This window comes from Epinephelus moara, chromosome 8 (assembly GCF_006386435.1).
Source record: "Epinephelus moara isolate mb chromosome 8, YSFRI_EMoa_1.0, whole genome shotgun sequence".
In the NCBI taxonomy this organism is placed as follows: Eukaryota; Metazoa; Chordata; class Actinopteri; order Perciformes; family Serranidae; genus Epinephelus; species Epinephelus moara.
In genome coordinates, this window is record NC_065513.1 from 14238249 (window position 1) to 14252877 (window position 14629).

Genomic DNA, 14629 nt, shown 5'->3' on the forward strand with positions numbered 1-14629 from the left:
AGAGATCCCTTAATGCTCACCAGTGTATTCAATGAGGGACAAGTTCCACAGTCTTTGTTCCATGCAAACATTCATCCATTTATTTATTATCCATAACTGCTTATCCTGTTCAGGGTCACAGGGGGCTGATGCCTGTCCCAGCTGAAATCGGATGAGAGGTGGGGTACGCCCTGGCCACGTCACCAGACTATCACAGGGCTGACGCATAGAGACTCACGCTCACACCTACGGGAAATTTAAAGTCACCAGTTTACCTAACCTGCATGTCTTTGGATTGTGGGAGGAAGCCAGAGAACCTCAACAAGGAAACACTGTTTGAGGAAACACAGAAAGGGAATTTTACACTGAATGGACTGTAGCACTGGAATATATCAACTTGAATTATAAAGTATAGTCTGCTGAAACCTCACATTAGCTTCAGATTAACATTGATGTATATATCCATTTAGGAAGCTTGTTTCACACTTGAACATGCAAATCTATCCGTTAATACTTCAGTATATGCATAAATATTATTACTGCATTTGAATGCAACTGTGACAAAACCCACATGAATTAATCAATTTAATTAATTCATACATTTACATGTAATGAAAAAATACAAACACTAATACCGTCAACGCTTGTTTGTAATCGAATGAATTGGAACAAGTTCTTTGAAGGGCCACTAAAGCAGGACACCTGAACCTCATCCCCTGGCAGTACGTTACATTACAGTGCAGTGCAATAACACAGGCAAAACAAAAAGTCATTTTCCATTTTTTATATTTTGGAGGGAATGTTTTCAAGTAAGGACAGCAGAATGCAGTTATAGGGGATATTGATATGTTATAACTGAATAAAGATACTGAGTCAGTCAATAGTGTGGTCACACTGTACATGCACTAATGTAATGAATAACAAGGCATAAAAGCATAAACTGTATGTATAACTATATGTATATGTGTGTGTGTGTGTGTGTGTGTGTGTGTGTTCCAATCCAAGCATTTATGGACATGATGGTGGGCTCAGGGCTGCTTGAATATAGTTTAAAGAAAGTAATACATGCATTCTTCCACTAGGTGGTGGTCTAATAACAGAAGAAGAAAGATACTTCAGGAAAATCCTTGAGTAAGCGGCCTGTTACAATAACACCATCAGACATGTTATTGCACATTCATAGCTAAATAAATAAATAAAAAATCCCACAGCATCAGCCAATTAGAAATCCATACCAGTCCCTCAACAGAGAGGATAATGAAACGTGATACCTTATTTGCCACATCTATTTAAAAGGTGAAACTTTAACAGTGTGCTCCACATTCCCTCCCCACAAAGCTGTATTTACTACAAAAGATGACAACTGTAAACAGACATCATATGTAGTAACCTTAACAAAATGTATTGATGTCGAGAGAGTGACAATATCAATATATTCAGGTAGATCAAGGGAGGAGCATCAAAAATAATGACACTTGATCAATAGCTTACAGTTTCACCCTACTTGTACTTTGGGTTTTATTCTAGATTTTGCACTTAATACAAAGCTAAAAAATAGTTATTTTTATTTCTTATGTAATAGAAATAATCTGTTTCTAGGGAGGGGGTTGATTCCTCTTATTTTTCTTGTGGTAACACTCCTGCACGTGTGTCATAAAACTGTATAAAATCTTAAGCACCCCAGCTGAGGAGCGAAGAAGACAGGCAGCTGATGTCTTCAGACATGTTGATAAATATCATGCTATGGGACCTGAAATATTTTTACCCTGCTAATGCCAAATAATGAGTACTCTGGAAGAGAAATGCAAAGCCACAAGGTCACTCGTTAAATTCCATTTATTATATATTTATATATGGGTTATAAACATCACAAAATAGAAAGTTGAGGAAGGTCTTGCACAAAGATATATATAATCAAGTAAAAGAGCAACCTTAGATTAGTCAACAATGGCAATGGAAGCAGGCATATCATTACATCTGGGATCAGTGCTGCAGCTGTGTTAGGAACATTCTTATTTTATTTATAATTTATATTTTAGTGCAAACAAAGTCTTTGCAGCTCTTGGCTCCAGGGATTTATTCAATATTAATAATAAAATAGCATTTTACAATATAGATGTTAAGGTTGCTCTTTTATTGCATATTGTTTAAGAACATACTGTGATATTAGTTACAATAAGGTCTCAAGGTCATGATGTTCAAATGATCTAATATTCAATATATAATATACCTCTTACATTTCTAAGCATCAAATGGTATCTCATTAACATAATAAATTTAATTATAAGCAATATCAATATTAAAATACCTGAATATAAATAACATGCTTTGAGCAAAATAATTGTTCATTTACAATGGTAGTTCAAACAACCTAAGTTAAGAGCTGTCAAGCCTTTAGAAATTGCTAAACCTATACATTGCTTTGTGTCAAATGCATTTTTTTTTTTTTTCGACTGAAGGCCACTTTCAAACAAAGCAATTTATACGAGAATGACATCAAGTCTTATCACAAGATGATTTAAGTTCCAACTAAAATTCTTAATGAGGTGGGAAACAAATAGGTGGTTTGATTGTACTTCTTTGTCTATCAAACACTAATTAATATAGCAATAATTTAAAAAAAATACCCACATAACTACATTATACTTAGGAAATAATACTTAAGTACTAATAAACAGTTGTAATATTACAACCACTGTGACAAGGTATAATATAAATTTGTGATATAACATTTGTTGGAGAAATCAATAGTGGATGAATGTTACAATATGAGACCTGGCTGTGCCTATTATTATGTGGTGGCAATGTGATGTGTACTTCATAAATATTGTGTGCTTCATACATTGTCTTCAGAAACTGCACAGATCATACATGTTCACATCTTAAACACCTGGATAACTGGGTTTGTGCCTAGTCTACATGCAGGCTATCAACTCTTCTAAGTGCAACAGGATCAAAACAAGCCAAAAACAACATAGGGCAATCTTTAAAAGTGTGTGTGTGTGTGTATATACTGTGCATCTTAATGTGTGAGTGTTTGTGTGTGTGGCGACAGAAGAGAGAAATTTGAGAGAGAAAGACAGAAAAAGAGATTTGTCACATATATACACATACAATGTTCAGTTTGCTAAACCACACCATGTATTAACAGTATTTACATTTAGTGTAGCTGACATCATTATCATTACTATTAGTGCTGTACTATATAATATCATCCAGGAGATGAGGGGTACCTACCCAGTCCAGTGTTCTTGGCTCGGACGCAGCCATGATCATGCACATAAACTGTTTCCCTGTTCTCTTATCTATCGGGTAAATTGTTGTCGGAGTGAACCTTTTGTTGCTCTCCACAAACTCACACAGCTGATTATAGATTTTGGGATACTCGTGACGAAGGAAGACTCCCCTGGTCCTGAGCTCACGCTGGATATTGACAAAGCACACCTCTCTGGCTTTCCTTCCCTCCTCCCCCTCCTTGTCAATGTCCGGTGTGCCTGGAGGCGGAGTGAGGATGAGAGTTTCCATTTCGCTATCCTTCCTGAGTACCTTTTTGTCAGGGCTTGAGGAGGCCAAGGACACCTTTGCATATTTTCGTACTGTTGGTGCTTGGACCCTTGGTGAAGGTCTGTTAGGCACTAGTTCACCAACAGCTACGGATACATTCAGAAGGAAACATTCATTGGGGTCATACTCATTACCTGCCTGCTGCAGTTCCTTGCAGTATTCGCCTAGGTTGTCCTTGAAGCCATCCAGCTCTCTGAGAGATAAGTATGTGGGAGACATGAGGAGGCTCTCGAGCCCAACTTGGAGGAAGTTGTCAGCTGTCTCCGGATTAGCAAAACCCAGAAAGAGAACGCCTCTCCCCCTGGAGAGGTAGCCAGCTTTAGCAACACGAGAGAAGGCTTTGTGGATCTCTGAATTCTCTCTGCAGAACTTAAGAGTGTGTCGACACACACTGTTCACACGGCCGTACAGACAGGTCTCTTTGTGGATCTCCCAGTCATCCCTGCGACAGTTTCGTGAGCAGTAAAAGGTGTAGCAACTGTGACATGATTTGAAGTACAAGCAGGCTTTGAACATACTCTCAATCCGGTTGCACTTCTTGTTAGCGCACACCATGGTGTCGTCTTCGTCTGTGCTGTGGTCTGGAGAACATTCCTCTGCACTCCTTTGTAAAGCATCACACCCGCTATCAGGGTCTTTGATTGTGTCAGGGCTGGATTTAGACGACGGGAGCTGTGTGTTCAGACATCCTAAGTTTTCAAGTCCAGAGGATCCCCTGTCTTTGTCGTCATCTTCAGTAATTAGTTGTTTCAGCTGGTCTAAAAGGTCTTCACTTGACTTTCTGCTGGTTGGCGGTTTGTAATCAACAACCAAATCAGCTAAGAGTTCGTCCAGTTGCTCTAGACTCTGCTGGAGGGAGAAATTGTTGTGTTTCCTCTCTTTGGTTATGTCCGGTGTATTTTGTGGCTGCTTGTGATGCATTACTGTCGGAGATGGTGTCTTTTCGTCATCCAACGTATCCCAGCTGACAGAGTGCACCTCACGCCGCTTGTTGTTGGCTGCACATATGTCATTGTCTGTTATGGTGATCTCAGGAGTTACAAACCAGTGTCCACTCTTAGTATTCCTCCATGGATTGCTTGAGCTCCTCTCTAATGAGGTTTCAGAGAGCGAAAGGGCAGCGTAGCGCCTTGGTGAACTTGAGAGGTTAAGTATAACAGGTTGAGATGTAACGTCAGCAGCTGCTGCTTGCTTTGCTTGGTAAAACAGGTTCTCATAGCTACGTCCACGAGGAACAGACTGCTGTCTGTCATGCCGTGGATATAGAATATTGTCCCAAGACTTGGAGTGGTTTCTGACCTCTGCTCCTAGTCTACTTGTCTCCACAAAGCTGTTAGTAAACCACGGAGGTATACTAGGGTCTTGTCTTACTCTTGGTGGTGTGTGCTGAGAGGACTGGTTAGAGTAACCGGATATACTTGAGCGATACCAGTCATCTGAAAAGGCCTGCGACATACGAGGGCGTCGACGACCCTCAGTATGGTATGGCCTTGGTGGATAGTACTGCTCCTCAGGAGAGCATGGTTTGGAATAAAACAACCGTGAGTTACTCATATGGTATGGATTGAACCGGGTGTCCTCTCCATAGTAGGACCTAGACAGTGGAGTCTGCGAAAAGTATGATCCTGCCTCACTGGTGGAGTAAGGCCTACTATACACAGAGTGTGCTGGCTCTCTGTTGGTATAGTTTTCTGTGTAATATGACCTGACAGGGAGGGTGTGCACCCATCGGGTCCTTGGATCATACTGACTAGTCATTGTACTACCATGACTGGTTAGACTGGACCGGTCATCCTGATAGTATGCTCTAGAATAGGGATGGACTGGATACCTAACAGGGTCCTCTGTATAGAAGAACTTGGTTGGTATGTTAGGATTTGAGTAAGCTCTTTGTTCTTGACTCAGATACGGTGCTGTTGGTGATGGCATTCTGTGCATGTCTAGATGCTGGTATGAGATGGGAGACATGCTGGTGGTATAGTGGTATCCTTGTCTAAAATCTCCACTGTAGCATTCGCTCGGAGTGGGCGTTGGTGAGGAGACAATCTGTCGAGGTACATACAAACCTCTACTGCTACTGGCCTGGGAGTATCTTTGCCAAAGATGATCAGTCCGTACATTGGGAACCTGCCTAGATGTGTGCTGCAGAACAGCAGCATCTGGTTTAATGTCCACACGGCACCTGACATGAGGGGTTATGGCTGGTTTATCTGGTTTATCCTCCTCAAAACAGTCTGAGACGTAGAGAGGAGACTGGGGCTGCAGTTTGATCGGATGCACCTCATTCAAAAAAGCCCTGTTTGAGGGATAGGATTCCCGTTGTGTTTCTGAAGTCCTCAAGGTATCCGACGCAGCCTGAGGTGCATCCCTTGCCTTCCTGGCTCCTGGAGGAGACACTGAGATGGGCACAGGAGTAAGGGTGGACTTAACTCTTGGAGCGCTTCTAGATCTTGTTCTCTTTTTAGAGTCTGACCAAGTAAGATGGCTGGTTTTGTCCTGGGTGGTTTGCTGCTGGAACTGCCTGGTGTTGAACAGATCAGGAGATGAAAAGCGAAGGTGCCCCGATTGATCTAGTCCATTCCACATTAGATCTTTGTTTAATGTCTGTTGCTCAGCCCTCTTATAAGGGTACTCCATTGAGGAAGAGAAGGACTGGGGGTCATCCAGTGACTCAATAAAGTCAAAGCTACGGCAGTGTCTTTTGTTGATGATTTCTGGTTTGTCAATCATTTTCAAGTCACACTGCCGCGAGGAGTGGAGGGAAATAGAGTTGTCTGTGATGGGATTTAGAGTGAAGTCCCGATATAGAGTTGATGCCAGTAAATCAGGGGGGTGCGTTCGTGTCATCTTAAAGGAACTTTAATACTCTCCATTCAGTGTGATTCAAGATCAACACAGCCTGTGGAAAGAAAGAGAGAAAAGAAAACAAATACACTTCAATGCAATTCAAATGTACAGATGTGAGGTAAATGACAGGCAGTTGTATTTTAAAGCATCAAAAATTCTGAATCAGATGTAAGTGAATCTGTACAAAAACAGCCTGACCACATGATACATCTGTAATGATGACTGTGTTTAAAATTAACAGCTGTAGTTGTTCATTTACTAACCAAGTTAATTCCATGCCAACAGCCACAATACAACTTTGTATCTGAGCAACATGACAACCATTCATTATTTTTGAAATATTGAGATATTTGAGGGGGCACTTTGTCTACAATCAGACCACAAAAACTGTCGACATGAATTTTAATTATCCTGGAGACACTGTACTAAAATTAGCTGTTTACATGATCTTGCACTTCTAACTGAGTTTGTATTTAATTCAAAGAAAATGCAAAACAAAACTTGCATAATACCAAATTGCAAGTAAAAGTATTTGCTTAATTTCATGTAAAACCTGTTTGGAATCATTAAACACAATTGTAGACAACAATTGTAGACAATAATAGTAACACTATTTTAAGGTGCTTTTGATAAAAAATATAATCTGAGACTAACTGATTGTTGCATTACTGCAGCATGTCTTAGTTTTACCACTAAATCATGAAACCTATAACCAACTGTATTACACAATAAAGACCTCACAATGTTAACAAATTTACAGTATAAAAAGTTAGTTTAAGTTTCAGTAAGAGGCTTTCCTTGTTTTTAATTTCAAAAAGAAATGTGTTGCAACAAACCATTTCTGTTTTCTCCTGTCTGAATTATTCACTTCTTATGAATAAATAATATACACACAACTGCTGTCAATCTCTGCTTGAACATTCAGAGTATTTTTTTAAGGTCTTTGAATATTTTCATGGACAACACGAATCCGTTTCAACAATGGATTTATGTGTCACACACACATGGGCTTCCTTGTTGGCACCCTCCCACGAGCTAACCCTGAGTTACCATCTGTTCATCGTGATGAGAGAGGACTGACCAGCTATCTCCCTGTCATGTCTCCACAACACACCTAAATATCACGTCCTTTCACACATGACCAACCGCGACAGACAAACCAGCACTGTTTTTCACTGCTTTGCATGGTACCTTAGAATCTTTTGTTTCAAAGACAAATTATGGGCTACCTGTATGTGTGTTTTGCTGTCCTTAATGACAAGAAAGCAGCTATAGTTGCATACAAGGATTATTTATTTCATTTAAAAAGACTTTGATTTGAAAGACAGATTTGCATTTATGGGTTTGAGTGGGTAAAACTAATACGAATGAATACCAGATCACATAGTTTCCAGCAAGATGGATCACCTAAATTTAGGACACTAAATTTTATACAATATCCATTTTTGTCCTTATATTTATCTTCTTATTTGTCCAGTTACAGGAACTTCTGTGTCCTTTTGCATTCATGTTATGGCTAGCTAGTGTTTCAGCTGCACAAGTAATTCAAGGTATCAATCAAACAACTGTAGTAAGGAACTGTTTTGTAGTTTAAGGGCAAATTTCCCCCTTTTTTCCGATGCAGTAAAAATAATATTTTCCCAAAAGTCGGCTGTCCTTAAGAATCGAGGTTACATACTGCATTATTACCAACTGCTGTATCACTGTTGGGACCAATGGTCACTAATGTCTAATTGATAGCTGACTGTCATTATAATATGAATACTATCTGGGACTCATTCTTTATCATTTGTGCCAATATAGCAGTCATAAATTCATTACTAATATCCCATCAGTGGAGAATATGCAAATGATGATGGGATTAGTTCTGAGGTTTATACTATGCCACTAAATAGGAAAGAACTTTCTTAATCTCATTTAACTTTCAATCTTCCTTTTAAATGGATGAGGTGAGGTGTCAGCAAGATGGCAGGGGCCTTGATGAGACTTCATTTTATTACACAGCATAAAAAATGACCTAATAACGTGCAGGATGTGAGGAGTGAACATTCAGCGAGGAGCTACTAGCACAATCTATCTGTCTCAAACAGCTACCCAGCTTTAATACATCAGTGGATACGAACAATAGCTCCACATCACCTTGTAGCAAATTATGTTTTAGAGGAGATAAGAGCATGTTTGCAGGGGTATTGTAAAAATAACCTTGAGTTCAAACAGGAATGCTACAGTATATAAATGCTGAAAGAGATTAATAAAATACCAGAATTAATTATGTAAGTCTACAATAGGTCACTGTTGACATCACAACTGATCACAACAGACACTCTTTTAAGTCCCTGTGGAAATATTAGGCTTTTTCTGAAGTAAAGGGTTAATCTGTTAACAATCTAGGACAAGAAGACGAGACAAAATAGCACATTTGTTTTTAAAATTAGAGGACAGGGCAAGAAGCTTGTTCTAAATGAATGCATTCTTTCCTCTACTCATCCTCATGGTCTAAAGGCCTTAGGCTGTTCTTGAATAGAGGGACCACACTTTCCTGCACAAGTATAAAACCACATGCCACATACTGTCTCCATGGCTACAGCACACAGCAAAGAAACCATGAAACACTCCTGGAGTTGCACACCGAGGGCACAATTTCACTCTGAAAAAATGGACTCACAATCAATATGAATCGCTTTAATATTGTGTGTGTGGGCAAAATCCATCTGTGACACACAAGTGCGACTTTATATTGACCTAATGAAAGGATGCAGCGATGATGATGCTATTATTCACAGTGCCAAAGGCTGTATTTTCCTGATGATGAGGTTATGGCTCTATATGCGGTCTAATATTAATGAGCTCTTATTTATTTGCTCGCCGGTTTGTAACTAAAAACAACTTCGCAGGCTGTATTCTGCCATTATGCAAGATTTTGCAGACAATAACAAATGTGATGCGGATTCGCCTGAAAGCTCCCCACGGGGCCATACCGAGGCACATCCAGCCTTGGAGCGTTACCAAATACTTGCACTAACGCACTTCGACACCCCTTTTATTTTGGTGCTGCGGCACGGACGGCCCTCCATCCTTTGTGGCTGACCTGATGCCTTTGAGCCCGGAATGACATCATTTGCGGAGAAAGACAGAAGCAAAGCGGGTTCAAACCAGGACAGAGCCCGCCGGGGGGGAAGGGGGCTGGATGAGTTGGGCTAAGTTTGGATATGAAAGATTTCGCGAGTGAATGAGGGGCCTTACCGTCTCGCCAGTGAGTGGATCGGATGCGGTGGACATGGTGAAGCGGCAGCCTGTTCTCCGCGAGGTGCAGCTTCACCCCTACCGCACCTGCTGTGAGCCTCCCGGAGCCGAGCACTCGTCCTTCATGCTGCCTTTACATGTCGTCCACTTCACTACGATGCTCTCACACTCGCTTATGGCTTTGTGCGTGTGTGTGTGTTTGTGTGTGATGGAGGGGAAGGAGGAGGTGTGTCTGAGGCTGCGCTTGTGCGCGTGCCTCTGGAGGCGTGGTTGTGCGTGTTTTTATGAGGAGGGGAGGGGAGGAGGGGCTGGGGGTGTTGGAAGGAGGCTGAAGTGGGTGTTGAGTCTCGGAGCAGCAATGCGGTCTCTCCGTTCATCTCAGTACATGGAGCCTTAGGACAGCTGCATGGGCATTTCCGGGGGAACTGCCGGTCGTTTGGTGTTCCTGCAGTGTAAGCTTTGTAATCAGCTGTCTTCATCAGGAGGCAAAGCGAGTCTGACATTTACATTTTTAGAAAGTTTGCAGACAGACTAAATAAAAGCTGCCTGCAGGATTGGGCCTCTCCCACACTTCACTGGTCACTTCTGGTCTTCCTCCTACACTGTTGCGCATGCATTATACATGCTGATGAGAAAATTGTGTGTGCCAATATACTGAGATTTAGTACTTCATTATTATGGAAGTGGAAGGCTGCAACAGGATTGTTTGCATCATCCATTAACCCACAACCACACATTTTCTTGCTTAATCAAATAATATAAAAAATGTCAGAAAATTGTGAGAAAAAGTTGTTATAATTTTCCATAGTCCAATGTGACATCTTCAAATGCCTTGTTTTATTCAACCAGCAGGCCAAAAGCCAAAGACAGTCATACATAGATCATGTAAAACAAAGAAAAGCATTCAATTGTTGTTGTTTAAGGGCCTGTTTATCAACACTTGACTTGTGTGGCCTCCTCTGTTGATGGCCTGGACTCTGGAGACCAACTCCCTTGGTGCCTCAAGAAATCCTGTTGCACTCCTATGGAAATCTCCCATGATGCAGCATGAATTCAAGACAACACATTGTCTTTGTTGTTTTGCAGTCTTGCAAGATTAAAATGCTTTCCTTGTAGCCTGCCCTGTGCCACACACATTTGCCCCATAGTCTCACCTCGCCACAGCCTCCTGCATTGTCTGAATTGATGATGGGGACAGCTGGCTGTGAGCCCCAGCCGGGAGCATGTGACTGCCACTGGAAAACTGCTTACTGAAGCACTCTCACGGCAGATAGAAATCACTACGGACGAACTGTGCTGATCGGGCTGAAGATCGCAATGATATTTAGCTGTGACAGAGCTCATTTTGTTACAGGAAAGACAGCTTTACACGTGCATGCTCACAGTTGATGATCACCATTTTTTTCTTCTTCTGTTATATACTCTTCCTGCATCCTGGTTACAGAACACCATAGCTAACCGAGACTCCATCTGTGACATACCACGTGTATGAGATATGATTCAGAATGACAGTACAGTGGATCTAACATTGTGCAGCATCCAGCATCCCTGAGAGTGGGATCTATCTGAGCATGTGTGACTCACCCTCTCCATCACAGTGCATTGGCATCAGTTTGTGTCAGCTGTTGGTTAGCAGGCATAAGTGTCTGTCAGCTGGCTGCTAGCAGGTGTCTTAGGCACCTTGTAGGCTCCGTGGAGAGGAAATCAATGGCTCTCTGTTGATTAGAGTCCCCTCTGACAGGGATCAATCAGGATTATTCCACCACAAAGTAACAACATTAAAGCAGAACACGGCTTCACTCCGCCTCCACTGCTCGAACAAGCTTTCATGCTGCTCTGACATATCAGCCATAATGAGCCATAAGGAAGAATCTGGACGTTCTGCTTTGTTCTTACAATGCTCCGCGCTCATGCTGGCACAGTAAACAACCTCCAGTTCCCCAGCTGTCTCCAATTAACTCTATGTAAGATTAAGTGACTCTCAACAAACTTTCATTCTGATTTCTGTGTTCCCATTGGTGGGAATTACATAAGAGATGCGGGGATGCTCACACAGCCAGGCCCCATTGCTTACAAAGTCCAGCCCAAAATAGCCAGTGTGGCAGGCTGATACAAAGCAACTCTCAGCTTCACTTATTTTGGACTGTAATGATATGTCAGAGGAAACAAGGAAAACACATTAGACAGCAATGTTAAGGCAAACACACTCAGCTTGGTTGTTCAAAAGGAATCCCCAGGGAAGCTAGGGATGTTGTCCACGGTCCCTGCGGTGGTAAATATTTCACAAAGCCAGAATTAGACCTCTTAGATAGACATATGTCTGAATGTGGGTGGTTCCTTCACACCGAACAGGACCTTTCCATGCCTATGCGTATAAAATATGTATACTCGGATTCAGTGGACTTCGAGGGAAGAGAAATGCAGCAGTGGTGAATCTGAAGACTGGGAGATGCACCCAGTCTTCCCTTAATTCTAAATCAACACCGATTAAGTCCTAAACAAATTAAACCACTCAATCCTCTCCTTTCAACTGTCTCGCCCCAGACATGATTTACAGTTGTGGCAGTCCGTATAGGGCTCACTGAGACCACATGTTTTTGTGAGTACTAAGTACTTGGATGCTCTTTTGGCTCAACAGGGAATCGAAGAATCCATGTTGGCGTTGCTTCTATTCCTGGTGGATCAGACTAGATTATATTCAGCGGATTTCTAAGCTTTACCAGAACGCACTTGAGTGACTGGAGGCACTCTTACTAGTGTCCTCATGTAGCTGATACTGCATGTTGTACCCTTAAGGTGGCAAATGTTTGCAAAAGATCACTGCCTGAAGAAACCTTGACCAAACAGCGTGCTCTGCATCTTGAAACATGAAGAATAGAACAAAATAGAATAGAATAACCATTTAAATGTAATATCCTCATGCTTAAATAGCTAATTATGTTTACTTTGGCTGCACAAAAAAAGATCATTCCAATCCACTCCAAGTAACACTCATAAACAAATTCATGTACAAGCCAAACCATTTGGGAGCGGTATCCATGGTAACCCACACTGAGTAGGAGCAAAAGAGACTGAATTGATTTCAAAGGGAATGAAGTAAAGTGCTGATGGGAATCTTCCATGGAGACCATAAAAATCTACGTCACGAGGATGAGATGAAGGGAGGTGAAAACTGCTTATAAACCTTCAACAATCTGCAAACACGCTGCAGGAGGGATTGAGCAGTGCAGCCTCTCATCTACTGCACATTTAATGGAAACAAACAGCGCTGATGTCTCTTCTGTCCCAGATTATCTCCAGCAGAGATTGACAATTTAAAGTCAACATAAGGTTTACCATAAGGAGAACCCCCTCTGGCAGCCTCACGGTGCAAATAAGACAAGAAGAAGGACTCATGTGGGCACATTCTCAGATCCTCCTCTCAGTACATGTAGGTCAAAGTAAGAATAGTGTAGATATTATTCACAGCTGCACTGAGCAAACACAAACTCCTCTGTCCCAGTCTCTGGAGCCACAGTAAGACATCCCATGGTGAGTCTTAATTAAATCTTTACTACACGCTCCTCTCTCATCCTTCATCATCTGCCATTTTGGCTAAGGATTCACGCAGTCATGTGTGCGAGTTTATTAAAGGGGAAACACATTTGGAACGAAGAGACGGGCCTCTCGGTGGGTGCAGTTTCTTTCCGAGGCCTCCTGATGGTGTGAATTATTTGTGGTTGTGCATTTGTCACTATGATATTGTTATATAACTGCGCAGAGACAGAATGCAGTCGAATTACATTTAGAGAGTTTCATCAAAATCTGTGATTGAGGTCAGCAGGAGGTTTTATAATGCAGGGCTGTCATTAAGGTCCTGCTATTCAAGACTGGACAGACAACAAATCTTTTGTGCTCTGGTTAGGAAGAATCAATGAGGTCCTTCTAAATATGGATATCTCTCGCTCTCTATCTCGCAGCAGCACAATACTAAGCAGTACTGAGTTGCACTAATTGTGCAGGGCTGTAGGCCATGTATAATAGCTGTAACAGCCACTGTTTGTCATTCAAAGCCTACTTTTCTGAATAAAACAACTGAATTGTTCACTTTCCCTCATAAAAGAACTGCTGAACACTTAGATTTATTCAGTTCAAGTATTCGACATGAATGAAACAAATGCGGCATGGCCCTGGTGTCTGGATTTTTTCCCACTCAAATCCTGTGTAGTTTCTCACGTCCACCCATCAAATTACATGTGCAAATCAGTTTTGACACTTAATGTATGTAATTACGCATTCTGGTTGGCAGTTGCAGCCATCCAGATGCACCTGTGCTCGCAGCTTCTCCATGCTGTTTAAATGGGTCAGCTCTAGAAATATCCTGGCTCAGAGAAGAAGTCGTGAGTGCCCCTCCCGTAACAGAACAAGACCATTGCTGACAATACCCTTGGATTCTTTGTTTGTGACCTGCAAAGTCATAGGAGTTGTATTAGGATGATTACACAACACTTCAAGTGTATGACTGTTGTGGGAGAAAATCACAATTTTTGTTGTTTTCTTGTGAATGGATGGCGTAGTTTGCCAGATAGTGATAAACTCTCACCAGTAACAGCCTGCTGTCCTCTATCAAGATACTAAAGTCACTCCTTTTGCTAGTGTGGGCAAAAAATTACAAAGTGGTATGTGTGAATGATGCTGACTTACTAATGTTAGATGCCAAAAAAAGTACAATTAAATCATCTTCCGGAACATGTTCAACATGAATTCATGTCTTTCCTGATCAGATGTGCGTCTGAACTGCTAACCAAACCTAGATTTGTTAGGAGAGAATGGTATGGCCCACTGGGCAGCTAGATAGGAAATGCAAGCAGGCAGACAGAGCTTTAAAAAAAACACAGTGACCTTTTGTGAGGGAGCTGCTATATAACATCCTGCTTGCAAATTGGATTTTGCACTCCAGACACTTTTGTCTGCAATGAAAACTTTCAAGGTAAAACGAAATTGATCCATTTGGTGA

General features: G+C 41.5%; 1 protein-coding gene across 1 annotated transcript; it reads right to left on the reverse strand.

Annotated features, from left to right (window-relative positions):
* Positions 1-1818: 1818 nt before the first annotated feature.
* On the reverse strand, positions 1819-9801 carry unm_hu7912 (un-named hu7912). Its single transcript, XM_050051018.1, has 2 exons — positions 9634-9801; positions 1819-6442 (listed from the first exon to the last, which is right to left on the reverse strand). Exon 2 carries the CDS (start codon positions 6388-6390, stop codon positions 3181-3183), a length of 3210 nt encoding a protein of 1069 aa, XP_049906975.1. The 5' UTR covers positions 6391-6442; positions 9634-9801; the 3' UTR covers positions 1819-3180.
* Positions 9802-14629: the final 4828 nt, after the last annotated feature.

Bases quoted from the DNA above. Each gene is read 5' to 3' on its own strand.
- unm_hu7912 (XM_050051018.1), bottom strand. From the start codon at position 6,390: ATGACACGAACGCACCCCCCTGATTTACTGGCATCAACTCTATATCGG.